This window comes from Lepisma saccharinum, chromosome 8, assembly GCF_977018435.1.
Source record: "Lepisma saccharinum chromosome 8, izLepSacc3.1, whole genome shotgun sequence".
NCBI classification, from domain to species: domain Eukaryota; kingdom Metazoa; phylum Arthropoda; class Insecta; order Zygentoma; family Lepismatidae; genus Lepisma; species Lepisma saccharinum.
Genome location: NC_139236.1, coordinates 74,041,053 through 74,063,284, shown reverse-complemented (window position 1 = coordinate 74,063,284; position 22,232 = coordinate 74,041,053). Strand labels below are relative to the sequence as shown.

At 39.7% G+C, this 22,232-nt stretch overlaps 1 protein-coding gene across 4 annotated transcripts in view; it reads left to right on the top strand.

Annotated features, from left to right (window-relative positions):
* The window catches only part of nan (transient receptor potential cation channel subfamily V member nanchung), a 226,984-nt gene that overhangs the window by 160,728 nt on the left and 44,024 nt on the right, over positions 1-22,232 (top strand). For all 4 annotated transcript variants that reach the window (XM_083127591.1, XM_083127590.1, XM_083127593.1 and 1 more), the window contains 6 exons: positions 3,608-3,758; positions 8,700-8,803; positions 9,313-9,395; positions 10,144-10,376; positions 12,599-12,969; positions 16,454-16,605. In XM_083127591.1, the coding sequence (XP_082983717.1) occupies positions 3,608-3,758; positions 8,700-8,803; positions 9,313-9,395; positions 10,144-10,376; positions 12,599-12,969; positions 16,454-16,605 (1,094 nt within the window). The remainder of the gene's footprint in view (positions 1-3,607; positions 3,759-8,699; positions 8,804-9,312; positions 9,396-10,143; positions 10,377-12,598; positions 12,970-16,453; positions 16,606-22,232) is intronic.

Genomic DNA, 22,232 nt, shown 5'->3' with positions numbered 1-22,232 from the left:
TTTACAGCTGCTGAGGTGTACGAAGCGATTTTGGGAATGAAGAATAACTCATCGCCAGGAAGAGATGGTATTCCCATAGAATTTTATAAAAGATTTTGGTCACTGGTAGGTAATATTGTGACAGACTGGATAAATGCAGTATTTAATCAACACTGCTTGGGAAGGACGAGCAATACAGGTGTAATCGTCCTGGTTCCCAAAGTGCCTAACCCTACGATAGTAAAGCACTATAGACCTATATCTTTGTTGTGCACGGATTATAAAATGTTTGCACGATGTTTACTTCGTCGTCTTTTTCCCTATATGATTGGTGTCCATCAATACTGTTATGGTAATAATAGATCGATCTTTACTGTTTTACAGACAATTCGTGATGTCATAACTAGTTATAGACATACGAACATACAAGGTCACCATGGTATAGTGGCATTGGATTTTCAAAATGCTTTTGATACTGTACAGCACGAATTTGTATATGCTGTATTTTTAAGGATGGGTTGTAGTCCAAAATTTGTAAATGCGATTAAGAGTTTATATACTGATGCCAAATCGTGTGTAAAAATCAATGGTTTTTTAACTAAGACATTTCCTATACAAAAGGGTGTCGGACAAGGTGATCTATGATAAGTTTTTGTGTAGCGTTAATGCCATTTTTAAAGGTACTTGAAATGCAATTGCAGGGGTTAAATATTCACTCAACAACGATAAAATTATTAGGTTATGCTGATGATGTCACTGTGTTCGTGAATTTGCCGACAGATATGGAAATACTTGAAAATGTGATAGAAAAGTACAGCTCGGTGGCTGGACTAAAGATTAACTATAATAAAACTCATTGGATGCCCTTAGATGCTACAAACCACTCGTGTCAAAATGATAAAATTCAAAAAGTAAATGCACTGAAAATACTTGGAATAATTTTTACCCACTCTTTACAAGAAATGATTGCTCAAAATTATTCAATATGTATTGCTGGCCTGAAAAGTGTGCTTCAACAAAACAAACTTCGTGCCCTTAGCTTGGTTGCCAGGGTAGCTTTTGTAAATATTTATGCGAGTTCAAAGCTCTGGTTTGTGGCACGAGTGCTTCCGATGAGGAAATTGGATTTTGTACAGATAAGGAGTGCGATAAACTGGTTTGTTTGGGCACAACAAATGTTGCGGGTGAGTCACGAGAATGTATGTCTGCCGGTACGGTGCGGAGGGCTTGGCTTGATTCACGTGGATTTAAAAAGCCGGGCTCTCCGAGTACAAGCGGATATGTCAATGTTAGTAAACTTCCCAGACAGTTTAACGGGCGTGATACTTAAGCAGATTTTGGACACCATACCATTGCAGTCTCCGATCGCTATAGCAACGGTGCCACCGCAGTATAAATATTTACAAGAATCAGTGCTAGAAATTTGCTATCTACTACTTTCAGCGAAACCTCTTGAAATACTAAAAGTATCTCAATTATACCAGTCACGTTGTTTGGCAACATTGCCTAGCTGCAAGATAATGATTAATCAACCAACCCATCCCTGGCACAAAATATGGAATAATGTTCACGCGCCACATTTATCGCCCTTGGTAAAATCTGCGTGGTACTGTGTGGTGCAGGATATAGTGGTGACGGAAGAGAAATTACATAAATTAAAACTGTTACAAGACCCACTATGTGGTAGGTGTAAAAAAAATGGTTTGATTTCACACTGGCTAAGTGAATGCATACGGACACGTGAAACATGGAAATATCTGTGTGTGTTATTAGGAAAAATTTGTCGCACCCATCCCAATGCGTTTACTGTGCATAACATAATGTTACCTACGTTTTCGTATTTTCCATGTACTAAATTGCGTAGTGTACAATGGTTAGTTGGACATTATATATTGTTTGTCTGCATATATAAAGGTATAGATTTTCATGATCAATTTTTAATATATGTTAAACAGGAATATCATAAAGTGTCTCAAGATAAAAGAACAATATTATTTGCACATTTTTTAAAGGTGCTGATGGAATGTTAAAAAAAAAAAAAACTATTGTTATCCAAAACCTGTAAAATTACTGTATGAAAGAAAAATGGTAAATTACTGTGTTGCATAAGAATGTAATCTTGAGAAAAGTTTGTGTCAAAAGTCATCACAATTCAGTAGTAACGTCTACTATTAAAATTTATAGAAGTGTATTTACAAATGTGCATATGAGCGAGTGATTGCATTTGTTGTATAAAGATGTGCTTTGTGATACTAGCAATGTATAATTTGTATTGTATGGTGTAAAGCAATGCAATTTTTGTAGTGATTTTTCTTGTAAATGTATCTGAGGAATAAAAAAAAAAGTGGTTAGGACAAAAAAAAAAGTGGTTAGCACATCGCGCTGCGACGCCAAGGGTCCCGGGTTCGAATCCCGGTCGGGCTTGGTTGTTTGTGAATGTCCATTCATCAATTTCATCATTTCATCACTCATCCCCATCTTTGCAAATTAGCCAAGAGGCACAAAACGCGAAGTAAAATAAACTAAATCAATCAATCAATCAATTGTCCAGCGCGGGGTGTCCAACGAGGCGAAAGATAATCTGAGGGTAGAATGGCAAAGACAAAAGAAAAAAATGTTTCTGTCACAGTGTTCTGCGTTTTCGTTAGTTTTTCTATTTACTTCTGTTGCGTTGTTGTAGTTTTGTTATATTTTATCTTGTTTTTTTCTTTTCACTAATTTATTCTTTATTGTTCTTTGATTGATTTTTTTACTTCGTTTTTTTTGCCACTTTTGGCTAATTTGCGAAGATGGGGAAGAGTGTTGATATGATGATAATGACCAGAAATACCCATGGGCGGGCCGAGATTCCAACCCAGGACCGCTGGCGTCGTAGCGCGATGTGCTAACCACATTGTTGTGAGCGTGAATTGAGAAAGCGGAATAATGACTTGTATTACTCTGGAATGCTACAAAAACAAGCATAAGAACCTATTACCGGGCATAAGAAGAGAGAAGAGGCATTGCAACATTGAAGACTGCCACTGGAATGACATCTAAAGCATCAATTTACAATAAAATCAAGAAATACGATTTTCAAGTTAGCACACATCAAGCGTTACTATTCACGTATGTTGAGAGATGCAAGAATATGTTGTTACATTTTCAAAAATAACTTCAAAAGGTTATAGTTTCTCATATTCTAAAAAAAGTCGCACCCATAATGTCGTATGCTGATTGAACTCGAACGCCAGACCTGATTATTAAATGTTGTTGGTGTTTAGTCTGTGCGTTCATCCTGTCAAACATGTCCAATATGATATAGCCGTCCTGTGCGACGCAACTTTGTATCTTCATATCACAATGTAAGTTATTGTGCTGATTATGTTACTGTGTTCCTGAATTATACATTTACCTTCGTGTTGCTAATACTGTTTTTTTCCTGACTCCATTTCTTGTGTAATTGAAGAACTGAAAGAACCCGAAACTCAACACATAACAACACGAACTCACACGCCTGTGCCTACCCTTCCAGCGACACCACGCTTCGCCACTGTAACTGTTAAAATCTAAAAGTAAGTTAATATTATTTTTAACGTGTTGCATGTGGGACTATGACTAATAGTATTCTGACTTGCTTCTCCCGCAGAGCACCTTCGACATGGGGTACGAGATGGGAGGCACCATAGACGTCAGGAACATCCAGAACCTCACGCCCCTCACCCTAGCAGCGAAGCTTGCGCGGCGTGACATGTTCTTCCATATCCTCAACATTGAGCGCGAGATCTACTGGCAAATAGGTAAGTTTCTGCAACGTCACCTTCAGTGAAAATATTGCTTTCTACCTCTCTATTTCGACTATTTCTTTCCTACACCGCTTGGATTAATCGTAACGATGAATAATTTGTGATATGTTGAAGGGATACGTACGTCCGATTTCGCCGGCAAGTGTCGTCCTTCCATCTGGATGCAATACGTACGCGATTCCGCATTGAGTTTCGAATTCTTTCGAACACCCCCGGATCATTTCGGAATTGGTCACAAGCATGTACAATTCTCTGTTTAAGTTCTTCAACCGTGTCAACGGGACTGTTGTACACTACGCTTTGGAGGTAACCCCAGACACAAACATCCAAAGGATTTATATCCGGTGACCTTGGAGGCCACGGTACAGGCCCGCCTCGATCTATCCATCTTTGATGATATCTGCGTGTTAGATGTCGTCTCACAGCAGCAGCAAAATGTGCCGGTGATCCATCATGCATGTACCACATACTCTGACGTGGATCAAGGGGAACATCCTCAAGCAATCCTGGAAGATCATGCCGCCAAAACCGAAGGTACCTTGGTCCATTGTGTCTTCTTGGAGAATGTGTGGTCCAATGAGACGATTACCTAGTACCCCTAACCACACATTCAATTAGAAACGTTGCTGATGTGGTGCCTCATGAACAGCATGTGGGTTTAGTACACTCCAAACATGAGAATTATGAAAATTAAAAATACCATCGTCTGTAAATAAAATGTTACTTGCAAAACGAAGGTTAAGTACAACCTGTTGTTGCATCCACTGACAAAACGTTACTCTAGGAAGACAATACGTATCACTTACACTGAACGCGTTGGAGGTGGTAAGGGTAGAGTAAATTGCAATATAAAATTCTCCAAACACTACTGCAGCTTACTGGCACTTGTGCTGCAATTCTCCTCGTCGAGGTTCGTGGAGAGTGTTCTACTGCTTCCAATACCATATCCTCAACTTCAGGCGTAATGCGTGCAGGTCTACATGCTCTCCTACCATGTTCGAAGCTCCCATGTTCTTTGAGGCGCTGATGTACCCTAGAAAATGTGCGACTCTAGGAGTTCCTTCGAGCAGAGTATTTTTCTTGGTACAAGCGTGCAGCCTCCCGTGCATTGCCGTTAGCCAAACCATACACAAAATGCATATCCGCATACTCTTCGTTGCTGTAAGGTTCGATTTTCACCAGGCAGTCCAGCACAACTGACGTGACTCCCACAGTACGATTACACTGATACTGATTGTATCCATACAACGCCACCTCTCGGAAATGTTCTGTTTTGTAAACAAAGAGCAAACCTCGGACCGCGAAAGGAGTAAAGCACTCTGTGTTTACAAAATGCAATCAATGAAAGCTTGTATCCACACATTCGCACACACTATCATCATTTTACCAACTAGGACGACGTTTACAAACAATGAAGTCAGTGGCGGCTTGTAATCACACATTCGCCATTATCTCGAAAACGGCTCTTTTGCAGACCCATGTTTACTGAGACTTTTTTGCTTCTATTATCGTGTACTTTCACCTGTGTCAGTTTGCCCTATTACTTATGAGACGCCTTGTATAATGCTATTGCCGTGTGTCTGACTCTCCATATGGATTTGAGGGTTACAAAAGATGACTTTCTATAAATTTCCGTTCCTCGTTTATCTGAACAGAAAGATAAAAAGGGGGCAAAAAAGGGCACAGAGAGAGAAAACAGAGAAGGGAGAGATTGCCGGGAGGAAAAAAGTGTGTCACAACGAAAAATATTAAATTATTTCTAGAAATTTCTGTAGTGAAATTTAAGGCTTCAGAGTTGAAGATTAAAGCAAGGAATGTTATTTTTTACGATCAGTTTTTAATACGTTTCACGCTGTGTTAAAATCTTTCTTGATGTTCTTTTTTATGAATTATTCCTTCTGCGTTTAAACATTTCTGCGACTCAACATATCTTCGATGCAGTTTCGTTACTAGTTGAAATGGGCATTTACAATCCTATCCACGCTATGACTTTTTTTACAGCTAGTCTTTCCCGTGGAGTTACGTAAGAAGATGAGGACTTTGCAGACACAAGTTCTTCCTCTACTTTCAGGATCAGGTTTCAGTCGTCTTTGGTAACTCCCTTTCGCCCTGAGGGAATCAAGCGGTTTGAAAGTTTCAAGGTTGTCAAAGGGTATTTGTTGGTGTTGCTATTTTCGAGAAGTATGTTCTGCACTGTGTCGTGGCAATTAACAAAATCCAGAGGGATGGTGGAGTTGCTTAGAACTTCATCGGGTGTAAGGGGTTATCCCTTTTGAAGCCACTCAAACGTCAACCTCTATTCCACGTAATACGTCCTGGACAGTGGTGTTCCCAGCAGAGCATCTTCCCAGGAACGGAGAATTTTGGAGCCGGAAATTACAGGAAAGGGAAAAACAGAGAAACATCCAAAAATATGCAATAAAGGGAATATTGGACGTCGTGCATTATTGCACAACACAAATACTTATCTATGACTAGTGGTTGCCCCAGTTTTTCTTGTAATGGAACCTGAAATATCGTATTTTGATCTGAACTCAGCTGATTGATTGTAATGAAAAGTGCAAGAACTTCTAAGCTGTAACTGACAAAAAGGAAATAAAGGGTGTCCCAAAAGTAACGCAGGATTTAAATTTACAAAATGACTCTTTATTTATACATGAATTGGCAAAGTTGTAACATACTTTGACAGAGTAAACACTCCGATTAAATATGGAAAATGATATCCGGTAAATATCCTCCATGTCTCATATGACACTCGCGCAATCTTTTGACGAAATTTGCAATCACATTTTCGCAAACTTGTGGCTCAATTGTTGCGATAACACGTCAGATTTCTTCTTTAAGTTCGTGAATGGTTGTTATGCGTTTGCTGTAAACCTTGGACTTTACAAATCCCCAGAGATGAAAGTCACATGGTGTAAGATCGCATGACCTTGGTGGCCAATTGTGATCACTGTTGCGCGAAATCAGCCGCCCATGAAATTTTTGCTGTAACAACTCAATGGTTTCGTGTGTCGCATGACACGTGGCGCCATCCTGATGGAAGAACATTTCATCAACATCAAAGCCAAAGTCCATGGCTTCCACCTGAGGCCACAACAATGCTGATATCAGCTTGCAATAATGTACAACATTGACAGTTACTGCACTTCCGGACTTGTTTTTGAAGAAGTGCGGCCCAATAATACCACCACACCAAAGTACACACCACACATACACTCGTTGGGAATATATCGGATTTTCTTCAATAACACGAAGGTTTTCCGTGCCCCACATGCGACAGTTCTGCTTGTTTACATACCCATTCAGATGAAAATGCGCCTCGTCACTGAAGATGATTTTCTTAGCAAAATCACCATCCACTTGCAGATTGTCCAGGACCCAATCGACGAATGCCAGTCGCTGCACGTGGTCTTGCGGCTTAAGCTGTTCAGTCATCTGAATCTTGTATGGGTGCATACGCAGATCTTTCGCCATAATCTGCTGCATGGTGCTCTTCGAAATGTCTAACTCAAGAGACCTGCGGCGAATTGACGTTTTCGAACACTCAGCGACACTAGTGCTCACAGCGGCAATGTTTTCAGCCGAGCTTCCGGTATGAGGTCGGCCACTTCTTTTGTCGTCCATCACCAAACCTGCTTGTTCAAACTTTTGAACGACTTTTTTCACAGTCGTTCCGTTTGGCGCGTTTTCCCGCCCAAACATACCACGTAATTTGCTCACCGTTTCAGCACAACACTCTTCGTATTTGTAGTATGTTTTTACGATAGTTATGCTCTCCTGCATCGTGTATTTCTCCATCACGACTAACTCACTACTAACTGGAATGTGCTTACTACAACATGTGCTTCAGACAACGTTGCCAACCCAATGAAAAAATAATGGCGCGCAATTTAAATCCTGCGTTACTTTTGGGACACCCTATACATTAAGTACACAGTACAAGATTTATCCACACCAATTAACATTGTCACCATAAAAGTATCCACAAGAGCCTAATTTGACGTTAAATTAATCTCCACATAAAATTTCGATACTCCTAGAACGAAATCTGGGATAAATCTTCAATAATGTTTCTAGCAATTTACTTTTTGTGAAAAGGTTGAAATGGGAAATTTTAGGAATACAGCAGGGAAAATTCCTCTCAGCCAGGAATACCACTGATCCTGAAATGAATTGTTTCACAGTGACGAGGTTCTAGCGTCTGGACAGCCAGTTTAATCGTCTGTGGTGATCATGTGTCGCCCTTACATGTTTTGTTATTGTTCCTTCATCCATCCTCATCTTCGTAATTAGCCAAAAGTGGCTAACTTAATCTTTTAAACGTTTCAAATCTATTTACAAAATAACAAAAAAATGATGGAGAAGTCCTTAAGAGTGGTTACAAAACTATATAGCTTAAATGTTAAGTTAATTATGATTATCGTATCCAGCAGGAAACCTACAAACTTATTGCTTGGGGAGGATAAAATAGAAAGAACTTTGCTATCTTGGGAGTACAACAACGAATAACGGACGATGCATAAAAAAGATCACATTATAGATCATAGGCAAAAAAGAGTTTTTAGCAGAAGATACAATCTTTAACCTCTCCGAACATAGATTTGACTGAGCGGAAGAGGTTTCTAAAGGCATTTTTTGGATGCTAAATTCAGACAGTTACTGTAGCTTAAAGGGAAAGACTGACAAGGAATTCTGAAGACCAAGTGTGTAGGCAGAGAAACAACGATGTGCTTAGAGTTGCACGTAGTAGGAGAAGCCTGTAGAAATCTCTCTGAATAAAGAATACTGCACTTTTTGTGACAGGAGAGCGTTCTCTCTTTATAATTACCGCTTAAAAATTATTCAATTCTTGTTCTATGTTAATCCATAAAAAATATCAAACTCATAGTAAACTTTTAACAAGTCCTAATGCTAGCCTTAATTTTATCACAGGAAGCATAACCTGCGCAGCATACCCGTTGTCTCTGATAGACACAATTGACATAGAAACGGGAAGAATCAACAAGAACTCAGCACTCAACCTGGTAGTTTTCGGAGTAAGTTTTGTTCACGATGTAATCTCTATTTCCAATTAATTTCAAAAATTTAGTTTGTAAATTTTAGTCTTTCATCCAGCTAAACTAGATAATGTTCTTACTTTCAGAGTAAAGGTTTGTGAGATTAGCTATTTCGTTGTTTTCAATAAAGGTTTCATGAATTTTTATACCGTCCTTTTTCTCAACTGATATTTGTTTAAATAACGTGTTTAGAGTTTTCATAATTATCTTAAGCAATGTCATAATTATTCATTTTACAAGAACTCTTATTTGATCATTTTCTAGTGTTTCCCTTTGAGGAACTAAATCATTTATCAAAGTATATCTTGTGTAGTTCATAAATATTATCTTTTAAGGAATTCAATCAAATTAATTGAAATTCTTGTAAATGAATATTGATGAATGTATTATCCTCTGGAAATTCTAATTAACCAAAAGAACATATCATATACGAGTTTATCTCCTAAAGTTAAAAAAAAATACAAAATGGATTCATTCTTTCAACCTAGGACAAAGAGAGTCACCTAGAACTTATGGATGGAGTGGTTGTCGACCTCTTGAACGCCAAATGGAATGCATTCGTCAAGTTTAGGTGAGTTGAGTGACGATATCTATTACTTAGGCTGTGTGTTATGTGAAATTCAAATACATAATACAACATGTAATATTTAATGTCACAAACAATCAATTTGTTTTCAATAATTTTCCAGTATTTTCTCAAATATTCCACAAGATTAAGAAAGGAACATCTTCATGGTTAATATATTTACCAATATCATACAAATTACTATCTTAGACAATTTAATTTATTGTACAAATGTACAGGAAAGTAATATGATATGCTAGGATCTGGTTGAAATATCTCTATCCAGGTATATTTGTGTATGTTTACATGTATACACACACATGCAATCCGCGTAATCATACAATAAAAAGAAATTAAATATAACACAAGAATACATACACAGTTATACCCCCATCATATGTATGTGCAAATGTTTCATTATGTGTTTCGCTTCGTTTTCTGCCATTTTTGGCTAATCTGGAGGACGAGTGATGGCATGTTGAATCTGATGAAAGGCTACACCCTGAATAATAACGTTAAAAATTTTAAAAAATGTTCATTTGTGGAATGGTTAGGCTAGTGCCTTAAGATTCAAAGGTCCTGGTTCTTCATTTATTTCATATCTTCATCGCTCAGACAGAGGAGCGATGTGTAAAAAGCAACAACGTTACAAAAAAACTCATGCCTTCAATGTGCTCAAACGTAACAACCAAAGGAATAAAACAAAATAAGTTCTTATGGTTCCTGAGATTGTACCGTTTTCTCTTTTTTTCAGATTCTACCGTCAGTATTTCCTCTTCCTCTTCTACTTCCTTATCTCGCTGGTGTGCTTCACGCTCAGGCCCGGTCCGCCCGTGAACTACTGGAACGGAACCAGCACCTCTACCATGTACACCACGCCTACCACCACCTTCACCACACCGATGCCCAATCTCACCCTGCCACCTATCGGCAGCCATTTGTTTCCCCTGGCCACCAGAAAAGTGAAGAGGAACACTAATTCAACAGGTAGGTAGCGTCTCCACACACTGACACATGTCAAAACCCCCAAAGGCAAGTAAATAGTAGCATAGGTTGTGTCTTAATTGCGAACAGTCCTAATTGCGAACAATGTCAAATATATCCTAATTGCGCACACACAAGAGAGAAATAATTCCATGTCCTAATTGCGAACAATGCCTAAAATATCCTAATTGAAAACACATAAGAGAAATAATTCCATGTCCTAATTGCGAACACATAAGAGAGATAATTCCATGTCCTAATTGCGAACAATGTCTAAAATATCCTAATTGCAAACACACAAGAGAGAAATAATTCCATGTCCTAATTGTGAACAATGCCTAAAATATCCTAATTGCGAACACATAAGAGAAATAATTCCATGTCCTAATTGCGAATAATTCCTAAAATATCCTAATTGCGAACACATAAGAGAGAAATAATTCCATGTCCTAATTGCGAACACATGGAACCGGAAAACCTGTTTTCAAAAAGAAATAAGGGTAGTGACTTTAAATTGTGTGTTAGTGTCTCGAAAACACCCCAGTGCCAAAAAAGATGTGTAACTGCTTCAACAGGAAACAGCAGAGAAATAATGCAGTGAAGGGATGGAACCACAGAATCAACGGCGAGCTAGGTAAGCGGCATACAAGAGCGGAAAACCTCATTAAGACCAGAAAGGTATAAAGCTGAAGAAAAAGTGTGTTTTCTTTTTTCTGGATTTTTTTTTTAAAAAAATACAGGAAAGCTTAAAATTGTGTTCGCAATTAGGACCCAGCCCTTCGAGGTAATATGGTGTTATTCCAATTAGGACTGTTCGCAAATAGGACTGTTGGATTATATAGGACAACACCGTCGGGAGGGGCGGGGTCGAGCAGTTACGTCGACCTCTCCTGGAAATCGGTATCGTTTAATTCAAATTTCAAAAGCAAAGCTTTTTATTGAACAAGTGTTCTCGGGCTACCAGCCAGGTTAATTAAATCGACTTTCCCAACGCGAATCACGTTTCAGTAATAATTGCAGTAATAACTGCACTATGTACTCTACTCTGTCCCTGGAATCTATGGAGCAATGCGGGGCATAACAGAAGAGAAGGGGAGAAAGTGAGTTGGCGGAGCAAAGCAGTACACGCTGCTGCAAAAGGCTGGTAGCTGCACTCACCCTCTCACGAGTTTATTGGTCGAGCCCTCTCGAGTCGCTACTTGTGCAGAGACTTGTCTTCATTCGCCCCCTCCAGAGATACCCTGGACAGAGTGTAGATCAAAAAGATTAAGGCTCTGTCCGAAAGGTTCGAAAAGCAGTCTTGAAGTACGGGCTTGTCGGATGTGACGTCACCTAATGCAGTTCGAAAGCGCCAATTAAATGAGACCATGGCGCGGAGCACGCGAGGTTGCAGGCTTGAATACTTGACTCATGTACTCCATGTTCATTAGTTTGAAATCATGAAAGGTGAAAGTCAACCAGAAGTTGGTTGCAGTTCTTCTAATGTGTGGGAATGTGAGTAAAATAACTTTTTAAAATGGTATGTGATTTCTAAAGTGAAAACAAGTGTTTATAACGTGGGAAAAACAACGTGCGATTAGTTTTATCTACTGATCGTATTTGGCGCTGAAGTCGAAGCCCATGTAGCACACGTTGTTGGCCCAACATTGGGAGATTGTCGGCCCGTTGGGAAATGGATGGTTGGGATATAGTTGGCAACTTTATTACCATACTGTTGGCCAGTGGCGTGCCCAAGGAGGTGTTGGTGGGGGTTATAACCCCCATTTTGACTAGTATTCCTAAAAAAGAACGTCAAAGGTAGGAAAATATGACAAAATGAGGGCTGACTACCAAGAAAAGGTATACATAACCCCTCCCTTTCGAAAATCCTGGGCACGCCACTGCTGTTGGCCCACCGTTAGGGAGTGGTTGATTGGGAGATAGTTGACAAAATTCTTCTATTCTTATTGTTGGCCCGCCGATGGGAAATGGTTGGTTTGGAGATGGATGGCAAGGCGGACATCGCCAAGAGGCAAAAAACATTGACAATAATTTGCCAAAGTTGGCCCAACAGTTTTGTGCTACATGGGAGTGCAATTCGAAAGATTTTCGCTTCCAGTTCAAGGCTCCAACACTGAACTACGAGACCATTCTCGAAGCATGCTGGGTACGGTCTCTAACCTTTCGGACACGACGTGAGTCAATTGTCGGTCCGAAATCTCCCTAATAATAACTTTTACTTTCAGGAAACGACACAGTCAACAGGATGCCCACCGTGGAAGCAACCCAGAACTCAACAACAGGGATGACGTACCCTTCAACCCCTTCTCCGGCCACCAGGCAGCGAACGCGGGTGTCCGACCCGATCACCACCTCCAGTCCTTCGTCCTTCGCCACGGGCAGCTTCCGGCCGGCGCTCCCCACCGCCTGGTACGACGACTGGCTGTGGAACGGCACGGGCAACGCGACGGAGTGCAGGCTGCTTGCCATCGACACGGTGTCCGCTCAGGTGCGGGTGGCGGGAGAGATAGCGCTGGAGTTTGGGGCCATCCTGTACATCGTGGCCGCGCTCAGGGAGGCTAGGTTCCTCGGACTCAATATGTTCATCGAGAACCTGGTAATGTATTTATTACATATATATTTATATAGTTAATAAATATAATACAGGATGAAAAGCGTTTTTGTGTACGTGTATTAGAGTCCTTGGACCACTTTCGCTCGCTCGTACTCGTTTTCCCACCCTCGAGCGTACCGCACTCGTAGTGCAACGATTGGCAGATGCAATCTCATGCATGCTTCTACCACCTTTCCCTTTCGTGTTTGGATTCCCTAGAAGCGTCTCCTCCAGGAACGCCAACTTTAAAATAAAAACATTGGTTGGGTTCAAATAGAGATTCATGCCCAAATCACAGACTGCCTGAATTCATTCCCGATTTACCGATCATGACCCCCGGCGGAGTGTGACACGTGCAGTCTTATCGAAACTCTTCCAGATTCATAGATTTCTCCCCTCCCCCCGTCCACAATACGCGCCCACATCCTCGGAGGAAGTACCTTGCCACTCTCCCACAAGCACCTTCACGGATTTATTCAATAAACACACACGAATTGACGTGGTTGTGCGAAGCGAACGCTTTGTGATCCAAGTGAAAGTTGTTTGGTTTATGCGATATGGACCCTGGAAGGAATAATGATGGAGGTAAGTTTTATTGATATGTAAACTGCGTTACTTTCACTTCCCTGTATATGTAATATGTCGTCAATAATGGCTATTTTTCTTGCAGATGATAGATTTGCATAATTCTCTCTAATAGGTAGAAAGGCAGTGTGCTAACCTAACCTAAAGTGGGGAGGGGCGGGGTGAAATCTATGAATTGGGAAGAGGTTCTGCCACGTGAAGAGAAGACTGCACGTGTCACACTCCGCCGGGGAGTCATGATCGGTGAATCGGGAAGGAATTCAGGCAGTCTGTGAATTGGGAATCTGTGAACTGGGAAGTCACCCAAATAGATCAGTTCACAAAAATCTCCTAAATCGTCCCTTCCATGTATTATAATATACCAGCAATGCAACCTTACTTATTGTTCAAAAAATCTGTTATTTATTGATTTCAATAACCAATCCACTGCGAATCACGATAAAAATATACACTAACAATAACTAATAATTACATTAAAACAAATTATTGGATGGGCTCGAGTACCCAGAGGCACATATAAGTAGGCACCACTGGTCTTTGCTGTCGAACAGTAATGTCAGTGTGTTATATCTATTATTATTTCTTGTTTCAAATCAATTGTTCTTGGATTGATTGATTCATTTAGTTTTATTTTACTTCGTGTTTTGTGCCTCTTGGCTAATTTGCGAAGATGGGGATGAGTGATGAAATTGATGAATGGACATTCACAAACAACAAAGCCCGAGCGGGATTCAAACCCGGGACCCCTGGCGTTGTAGTGCGTTGTGATAACCAATCTGCCACGGAGGCTGGCTAATTGTTCTTGGAGCAATCATCTGCATTTCATTTTCATATATCACTGTAACAGTAAGAACATAAAAGATGCATAAATTACATCCTCATCTTCATTATTATGTGCAACTTTTTAGCTTAAACACTGTATCTGGGTTTTGCGAACTGAAGTAAGTTTGGCCCAGTCAGGATAGTTTTCCCCAGATCATCCTGACAGCATTGTACGCCAGAAATCACTGCAGGTTGTCTGGATACATGGATCAGAAGACAAATTACCTCGTCGAAAGGTAAAAGGGTATCACGTTAATTGTGGGAGTTAGGAGAAAGAGAAATTCATGAGATATTCAGCATCCCGAAAATCCAGGCTTCGGAAAGCTTTGAAAATTCCCTTCCCGGATCATACCGCTTGTTCCCGGATTCCTTGCATATTTCATGCGAGATTCCGGCGTTACCTAACGCGGAGGCATATTTCCCATCAAAGGCTTTCTGAACGTCGGCTGGAGAGTAAAAGGTATGGGAGGGAGAGACAGGGATGAAGCGGATAATCCCGCACGTTCATGTAAAACAGTTCGCCAAGTGCAAAAGCGGTCCGCTGGGGCCGTCAAAGGTGCTGATGGAATACAAATTGAATTTCGTTGGAAAACGGTGCGTTTTAAAGCTTCTATTTTGTGTGATCGGATCGCAAAATATGACCTCGATCTTGGAAATATGCAGAAGCAACGAAACCTGAAGGGTGCGAAGCCCACTGAACCATTTCTCTCCCTTAAATTCATTGCTGTATACTCTGTCCCGGGATTAAGACGTGCGAGGGAACGGGTTTACGTGGAAGGGGTAAAACGATTGCAGCTACCAGCATTTGCAGCCCACTCGCTTTCTCCTCTTCTCTATCTATATGCGCGGCCTTGTTCCAGAGATTTCAGGAATAGAGTACAGTCCCAAGATTTTCAGAGAATATAAGCTAAGTTTTGTGAAATGTTAAGGGAAAACATGATTTCCATTATCTTTGGAGTATGCTTCCGTTAAATAAATGTACGAAATTATTTAACTTCTGCAAAAAAGAAAGCTTTTGGGATAGAATACTGAGGATGATGATATACCCACAATTCGTATAAATGCATTACAATATCTTCACATATTTCTGAGGCTAAAACTGATCAACGGTGGACCTTCTCGACATTTTCCCGATCACGTGAAATCGTAAGTATTTGACCATAACAAGCTTACAGCAGTTATGACCAAATTACATGATTAAGTATATACGAAACGAGAGTATACACATTGTATTAGAACGTATACGCTAATGGGCAAGGTTTACCGTCGTATACCCTCGACTACAGCCCTGCTCAAATCCGAAGTCTTTGACTTTTACATATCTTTTGTTAACAATTTCACACTGGACATGACATGTATATCAAGACACATGGAATACATATTCCTTATTTTCATTTTACGTCACTTTCCAGCATCTTTAAGTTAAACCTGACAATGGGGATACAGGGTTGTTCAATAACATTGATGAAGTGACAAAATTACAAAGGAATCGAAACTACAACTTCGACGGAGACGACTGCATGGGACTACTTTAGCTCGCTCCAGTCTCCCAGCCTCGAGTGTGCTACAATTAAATATAATTTTGATGTGACAATAATCGTAGATGCATATACGGTATGTAAAAATACTCGTCCTGGTAGTTTCAGTCCACAATCATCCATTTCATTTTCATACATCAGTGTATTGGTAAAGTAGACTAACTACATTTTAACATGGAGACAATGACTATCTTAGCTTAAGTTTCAATTTCACTGCGTCTTTCAAAACACTATGAATATTATTTTATAAATGCTAATATTTATTTAAATCATATTAAATTTCTAGCAATTTTATGTGTCAAACTGGTGTGTTTCCAAAGTTTCTGAATTTATGCCACATTTATAATGTAAAGTGGGTTGCATAAGTATTTCCAAGCAAATTGTCCACGTAGAACTCTATTCCTTAAAACACGTAGGGTACAAGAGAAAGGCCAATGAGGATAATCATGGACAATTGCCAAGCAGCACTTGTGCATCCCACTGTACCAAGTAAAGTAAGAACCAAATATCCTATACCAATTCTCATAACTTCCTTCCCACAGATGACAGCACCATCGAGAGTAATGTTCCTCTGCTCCTGCCTTTTGGTGCTAAGCATTCCTTTCCTGAGGTTTCTATGCCTAACAGAGACGGAGGATATCGTTGCCATTGTTGTGATGTTAACAATAGCTCCATATTTTCTATTTTTCTGTCGGTAAGTATCTGTCTTCATTTATCATCCTTATTTCATTTCTTGCTGCAAATTAGTTTTGATAATTGCATCAAAAATACTGACAACTACCAGGGAAGGTGGATATCAGGGGAGTCAAAGAGGGTTCTGTGCTGGCATTGGTTGACGAGCAATGACATGTAGAAATAAGAGTTTTTAAAGCTGTTATCAGTAGCTAAAAAGAATTAACGCCGCCTAGTAGCCGAGCGCGAAAAGTCGAGGACTTACGGTCTCACCATCGGAAGTTTCGGGTTTCAGTTTCTTTGTGCAAGCGTCTATCCTGATAATAAACTAGGAATAAAGTTGGAAGTGGCAACACCACGTGCGTAAGCGCCGCTTCTCTGCTTTCCATTCGCTCCTCTCTGTCTAGTAGACGATATTTTCTTCGTTTCTGATTGACCCAAAAAACGGTGAGCGATCCTTGGCTTGGAAAAGGTGACAGGTTGGAACAAACTCTCCAAAGACAGTCTAACCCCGTTGATGCAGGCCGGATTATTTATGTAAGACTCTACTTTGTCACGAATATACGTCACAAGCAAATGCTACGGAAAGTATCCGAAGTGCAATATGGGCCAGCCAACCTTATGCAGACCACCTTGCTCAAGGGAAGTTATAAACTTTGGGTCCCTAGGCTATCCTTTGATTTGGGATGTGCCGGCATTATGTTATTATTATAAATAGTTTTTTGTCATGATACTTCACTTCCATTAATTGTATGCTTTGTATTAATAACACTTTAAAATATATGCACTTCTGATTAAAAATTATGCATTGAACTTCCATAAAACAATACACTTCACTCACCTAAAACTGTTTCCATCTTGGCAGCAAACGAAAGAATGCGAGACTCAAGAGTCAATTTCTTGCAAAACATCAGCATTTGCTGTGAAGGATGCCAAACTAGAAAGTCTGCTGTCCGTCGTTGAATTTCTGAGGGCAGTTTTAATTATTTTTAGAATACTGCACGACCGCTCTCCACTGGCATTTGATTGTAAAATAACTAACTAACTCTCTAGCCTTCTTAAACCCGAAGGTTCATGGCTGCAGCAACACAGGCCTTCCATCTGTCCCTATCCTGAGCAAGATCTATATACTCTTTTCCATCCCCACAGATTTCCTTTACGTCCATCTCAACATTATCACTCCATCTTCGTCTTGGTCTTCCTATAAGTCTCTTACCATCAGGTTTCCCAACAAGATTCCTGTAAACTCTTCATTCCTCTCCCATTCGTGCCACATGGCCTGCCCACCTAAGTCTTCTTGATTTAATCATTCTTATAATATCTGGACATGAATACAAATTATGTACTTCGAAATTATGTAACCTTCTCCACTCACATGTCTCCTCATCCCATTTAGGTCCAAATATTTTCCTAAGGATCTTATTTTCAATACTCTCAATTTATGTTCCTCTTTCAATGTAAGATACCCAGTTTCGCATCCATATAATAATACAGGCAAAACAAAGGTTTTTTTATATTTTAAATTTTAGTTTCTTAGATATTAAACGAGAACACAAAAGTTTATGAAGAGAGAAGTAACATGCATTTCCTGAATTAAGCCTATTTTTTATTTATTTAGTATTTGATGGTAAAATACTCTCAGCTCAATGTCAAGATTTGGGACGGACACTGTTAAATGTCCTTGTGCCGCACTGTGTCTTTACCGGCAGTTTGCTGTCTGAGGCAGGGAAATATCCGAAGAAGCGCGTAACTGAAGAGACTGTTGAACGCGTGCGGGACTATGTAACTTCTAAAGGTAAAAACACAGTGCGACACAAGGACCCTTGCTCATCGAACGGAGCCCGGTCAAGCCATAAAAATGTCAGGATATAATGAATGAACCAGATGTCGGACAGGCACCTCGAACAAACCTCTCCCACTCAAACTGGTTCCCATTCTTTCCGTTGAGCGGGAAAAGAGGAGGGTGCCTTCCACGAAGGGGAGAAGTGGCCTTGAGTGGACCAATCACATAACCTTCCACTTGAAACATGGGACCCAAGATCAAACCGTGTTTGATCCTGGGAACATCTTGCGATGAGCGGGGCTCCACCATGTTTTTCCCCATTTGACTCCATGGTTTTGAATTACCGGAAACTTGTCCCTGCGAGTTTCTGGCGATGAGGGATGTGCTTCACTGTGTTTTTACCCTAAGGATCGCGTTGCTACTTTGTTCTTTACGAGTGAAGCTTCCTAGCGGGACCCATTAAAAACAAAGGAAGTTTGCCAAGAAAGGACGAACACAGTTTTCCTTATTTCTGAACAAGTTGATGGAAATGTCAGTTGCAGTAGTGTCTGCAAATCATGCGTTTTCTTGACCTAAGGACAGTGCGGAAACCTCATTCACGTCCTTCACGTTGACATAAAAAAGAGATGGCAGTTTGTAAATTGTACCTTCCTTTGATTTTAATAAGCGTGGGAAAGAAGATGAAAAAACCTTGCCTGTACAGAACAACCTTTGACATTTATCTAAGAGGAAAATATACATTGAAACTTTATTCTAGTGCATGAAAGTCAGCTCATACGAGGGCCACTATTTATATTTTGAGCCTTGGCAACACTGATTGAAGTTAGGCGCGATTTGACGTTTGCACGGAATCGTCTGGCATTATTGACCATAACGTACGTCAAATGTTTTGTCAAGACAAGAGTGCATCGATCAACTTACTTCCACATTTGGCGATGAAGCCCCATCCTTTGCCACTGTGAAACGCTAGTATAACAAATTTAATCGTGGTCGCCATTCGCTCACCGACGAGATTCGCGAAGGTCGTCCAAAATCAGTTGTTGTTCAAGAAAACATTGATGCTGTGCAAAACCTAATACTGCAAGATCGTCATGTGACATACTGTGAGATTGAGGCCACCATAGGAATTAGTTCCACCAGCATATATAAAATATTACATGATCATTCAGCTGTGAGAAAGGTATGTTCTCGTTGGATCCCACACAATTTGACGAAAACTCAAAAAGACGCTCGCGTCAATTGGTGCAAACAAATTCTCAATAAATACAATCGTGGTGCTTCAAAAGACGTATATAAGATTGTGACAGGTGACGAATCATGGATATATGCATATGAGCCGGAACGTAAACAGCAGTCGACTGTATGGTCGCCTGTTTTTTCGGGAAAACTGGTCATGTGGCAACTGTGCCTTTAGAGGAACGTAGAACGGTCAACTCTGAATGGTACACAAGAATTTGTTTCCCAGAGGTCTTCGGTCAAAAACGGAAAACAAACAAACGCCGTCGGATCATTCTTCATCAAAAAAATGCCAGCTGTCACACATCTCGTCTAACAACCGACTTTATGAACAGTCAAAAAATCGAATTGATGGGTCATCCGCCGTACAGTCCTGATTTGGCACCCAATGACTTCTTCTTGTTCCCGAATGTCAAGAATAAATTGCGTGGACAACGATTTTCGTCGGCGGAAGACGCCGTTGATGCGTTCAAAAACCATATTATGGAGGTGTCTCAAGAAGATTGGAAAAACTGCTTTGACAAATGGTTCGAACGAATGCAATAGTGTATTGACCATAAAGGAGAATACTTCGAAAAACAATAAAGCAGTTTTCAATGCCAAATTCCTGTTTTTTCATTGTTAGGCTCAAAATATAAATAGTGACCCTCGTATATGTACCTTTTGACCTTTAAAATGGAAAGTTTCTATGCTAATACTGGCCAGTCTTGAATTAAATTATTGAAAGGTTCAGGACAAGAGTTTTTATGAAGACGAGGAAAACTAAGGCAAAGTGAACACGTGATTTTTCGTGGGTGTGCGTAGAACAGAAGTGATATGTGAACACTAACATGAACGATGTCTCGATTGGAAAAGTTCTTTCAAATGTCAGTGGCGCATTCTCTATGTTACCGCGTTTACCGCAAGTAAACTATTTTTTCTTATGTATTTATAAATGTTGCTTCAATAGATGGTACTTGCTCCATATATATTATGAAAAACTATTAAATCAAGCTTCTAAACCAGAATTTAAGTAAATTGTATATCCATTGAATATCTAATACATGTCCAATGGATATGCACAATATTCATGGATCTGATCTATTGTGGATATCCAATCGATATCCGTTGGAAATTTGTGCTGTTTTAGTTGTTGCTGATGTCGCACGCTAGAAATGTTATATGCAAGGTTACTGGTTACGTGGAGTCGATATATGTATGACATATGTCGAGCAACTAAGAATTACCCACTCCATGATCCTTACCGACGCTTTCAGCGTTCTGCAAGCAATGTAGAGAACAGGCGGCGCTGCCTGCACCCTTCCCATACCTCACTTTTGAGCACGATGCATCAACTCCGACAACTAGGAACAGTGACCTTTACACACATGTGTGTGCACAGTCACCTCAATAAATATCATGACATTGTAGACGCCAACAGGGTTGTTAAAGGTACAGGAATTGTAAATAAATTCAAATCCGATCCGGGTGAGAACATCAGAACGCGAAAATGGATTCTGGACCGTGAAGAACCTTTTTATTTTTAAATTATTTCGGTCCCGGAACTTTTTTTTCCCGGTCCAAGTTCGGTATTGAAACGAAGTAATACGCAACTTGGGCAGAATTTAAATTGGTCCCCGTCCTGTTACGGAACCCAATAGAACCCATTGGAATTTGAGGGTTCCTTGGGCTTTAACAACCCTAGACGCTAACGCTAAAAGAGCAAGATCTCGGACATTTTGACATCTCAGACTACCCTACACAGACCTCCTACCTAGAGTTAAATACAAACTACAAGAACAATGGAACGATTGGTGTTAACAACAGCTTCATAATACCACATCCTACAAGTGGCACACTCAAGTCGGTAATCATCGACCTTGGTATCAAACCATGAGCCTACCTTGGGCAATGATTGTGTTTATCAGTGTTCGGAAAGTTACTTTTTTTTAAAGGTAACTAGTTACAGTTAATTGCTTCAAAAGTAACAGAGTTACAGTTACCGTTACTCATTTTGAAAAGTAACTCAGATACAGTTACTTTTTGTTGGAAATTTTCTTGCAAATAATTTACACACAATCAATAATTTGGTACATAATATAAATCTTATATATTCTTCATATATTTATATTATCAGTATTGTATTTCAGAAATTTGCAGCAGGGAAGGGGAATTTTACTAACAGTATGGAAATAGCATGAAATAATGGTTTTATACCACCTAACATACCGTTACTCACTCACACTCTTTCTCTCACACATACACACACTAATGATTGAATTAGGTTATTTTACGTAGCTTTTCTGCCACTTTTGGCTAATCACGACGATGAGTGATGATATAAAATTGATGATCACTCAAGATCATGTCGAGCATATCTAAAATAGAATCTTTCCGAAATGAAGTAAAGAATTTTCTATTGGCAGAGCAGAGATTGTGTTCAAATACTATGATGTAACTTGTATGTTTATGTTATGTATTTTGTCTACATATTTTTATTTATTTTTAATTCATTTTATTTTATTTTTATGTAGTTGTCTTTTCACAATTTTTGTATAATTCTATTCATACATTTATTACAATTGCTTTATCAATTGATTTTGTAACTAAATCATACAGTTTATTGTACACTGTAATAATTAATTAAATAT